This window comes from Austrofundulus limnaeus, unplaced genomic scaffold (assembly GCF_001266775.1).
Source record: "Austrofundulus limnaeus strain Quisiro unplaced genomic scaffold, Austrofundulus_limnaeus-1.0 Scaffold24, whole genome shotgun sequence".
Classification (NCBI taxonomy): domain Eukaryota; kingdom Metazoa; phylum Chordata; class Actinopteri; order Cyprinodontiformes; family Rivulidae; genus Austrofundulus; species Austrofundulus limnaeus.
The window spans coordinates 1445120-1447379 of record NW_013952426.1 but is presented as its reverse complement, the minus strand read 5'-3'; the positions used below and the strand labels follow the sequence as shown (position 1 = coordinate 1447379).

At 36.2% G+C, this 2260-nt stretch overlaps 1 protein-coding gene across 1 annotated transcript in view; it reads left to right on the top strand.

Annotated features, from left to right (window-relative positions):
- The window catches only part of LOC106514922 (solute carrier family 12 member 7), a gene marked incomplete in the record, with an annotated part of 37800 nt that overhangs the window by 11143 nt on the left and 24397 nt on the right, over positions 1-2260 (top strand). Inside the window, 2 exon segments of the mRNA XM_014004459.1 lie at positions 1380-1471; positions 1582-1707. Of these exon segments, the coding sequence (XP_013859913.1) occupies positions 1380-1471; positions 1582-1707 (218 nt within the window).

Genomic DNA, 2260 nt, shown 5'->3' with positions numbered 1-2260 from the left:
TGTCAGAAATCTGGGTGTTGTCTTTGATAGTTCTATGTCTTTTGACAGCCATTGTAAAAYTTTAGTTCGTAACTGTTTTTATCATTTAAGGAACATTTCAAAGCTGAGATGTTTTGTGTCACAGAAGRARCTAGWGATGGTTGTTCACGCTTTTATTTCTTCTCGTTTAGATTATTGTAACAGCCTTTTTGCATGTTTAAACAAATCCTCCTTGRCTCGGCTTCAGTCTGTGCAGAACGCTGCAGCGAGGTTAATAACAAAGACCCACAGGAGAGCCCACATTACACCTGTTCTAGCCTCTCTGCACTGGCTCCCTGTGACTTTGAGGAGTCATTTTAAAATTTTAGTTTTAACTTTCAGAGCACTTCATGGTCAGGCCCCCAAATACATATTGGACCTTCTGAAGACTCTCTGTCCATCCAGGACTTTGAGGTCTTCTAGTCAAATGCTGCTGGTGGTCCCTCAAACCCATTATAAAACCCGTGGAGACAAAGTTTTCAGGTGGTGGCCCCGAGGCTCTGGAACGCTCTCCCTCTGTCCCTTCCTTCACTGCTCAGATTCTTCTGACTCTTTTAAGAAACGTCTTAAGACATTTTTATTCAGACAGGCTTTTAGTTAATGTGTTTTTTATTGTATATTAATTGTTGTTGTGATCTGTTTTATTGTTTTTAGTTATTTTGCTCTCTGTTAAGCACTTCGTGATGTTTGTGTCTGCGAAAGGTACATAAATAAAGTTTTCTTACTTACTTGCTTACTTAATTGTAGGCTTAATAAAAAATGAAAAGTGAGGAAAAGGTATCACCATTCTTCTTTCTACATTAGTTTTGTTAATTAAAAAAATCAGGGATGCTTTAATTAAATACAATGCAGGTTGACACAGAATAACTTGTGTCACAATCTTTTTTTTAATCAGTACATAATTTGGACTGCAATCGCACACAAACAAAAACAAACGAACAAAAGAATAATAATAAAAAAGATTTGATCCTTTTCTCTTTTGCTTTGTCTTCCTGGTATTTATGTGCTTTATTTACTGTGAGGAATATGTTTTATTATACAGGCTATTCTATTCTAGAGCATCCCACCCCGACACATACACATTTTTTTTCAAACTATTTACTTTGAATGTATTATGAACTATTTCTGACATCAGTACTGCCTATCTCTTTATTGTCCATGTAATGTTTGGTAAATACTTATTTAGTCATTTGTTCAGTATGATATATGTGATGATGAAGATGAACACATTCAGTCTGATGCTAATATAAGCCTTTCCCACTGTCAGGATGTTATCTAATCATGCTGTCTCACCTTTTTGCTGCTGCTGAATGACTCATATGTTGTTGTTTTTTTATTTGTTGTTGTTTGTATCTCACAAGACGATGACGGCCAGAAAGAGACCAGTCCCTTCATCAACTCGGACAATGAAAGAGAGCCCTCTTATGATGGCACCAACATGGCCTTGTTTGAGGTGACAATATTCTGAATTATGCAGTCAGATTTTTAAATCTTGTTAAAAGTTTAAACGTGTGCCACTTTGAATTATTAATTACGTTGATTATTTATTTGCTTTGTGTTTAGGAGGAAATGGACAGTACACCCATGGTTTCCTCTCTCCTCAACAAGCTGGCCAACTACACCAACCTCACCCAGGGTGTTCGTGAGCACGAGGAGGCTGAAGACGGGGTCAGGAGGGTCGCTGTCATGGTACGTCCTCTTTAAGAGCTAAGCTAACACAAGCGCTGGCAGCTGCCTTCGTAGTGTTTGTTGACTCTTACACTACCGATTGCTCTATAATCAGCATGACATTATCTCGCCATGATTACTTTATTGTCTCAGCAAAGTGGATTACATTCTAACACTGTAGTTTGCTGAGGACTGTTTTGCAGCGTCAGCCTGTTTATGCTCACAGTGTGTTTTTATATATAAAAAAAGAAAAATTAGAAAAACAATATACAATGTGTATCAAAATCACAAATGAAATGAAAGGTAGCAGAGAGAAGAAAAAAATCTTATATCTGCTCCTTTTCTCCCAAGAATACATTCACACAACAAAAAAATCTATATCATTAACAAAACAAAAGACAAGAACATCTAATCCCTCTAAAATAACAGTTAATATAAGTGCATTTTATACTGTTTCATATTTTTTAACAATCGAACCTTTATCATTTTCTTAAATGTACACAATGATCCTGCATTTTTAACATCACTCTTCAAATCATTCCACAGTCTTATGTTATGTTAAGTTTGATCCTTC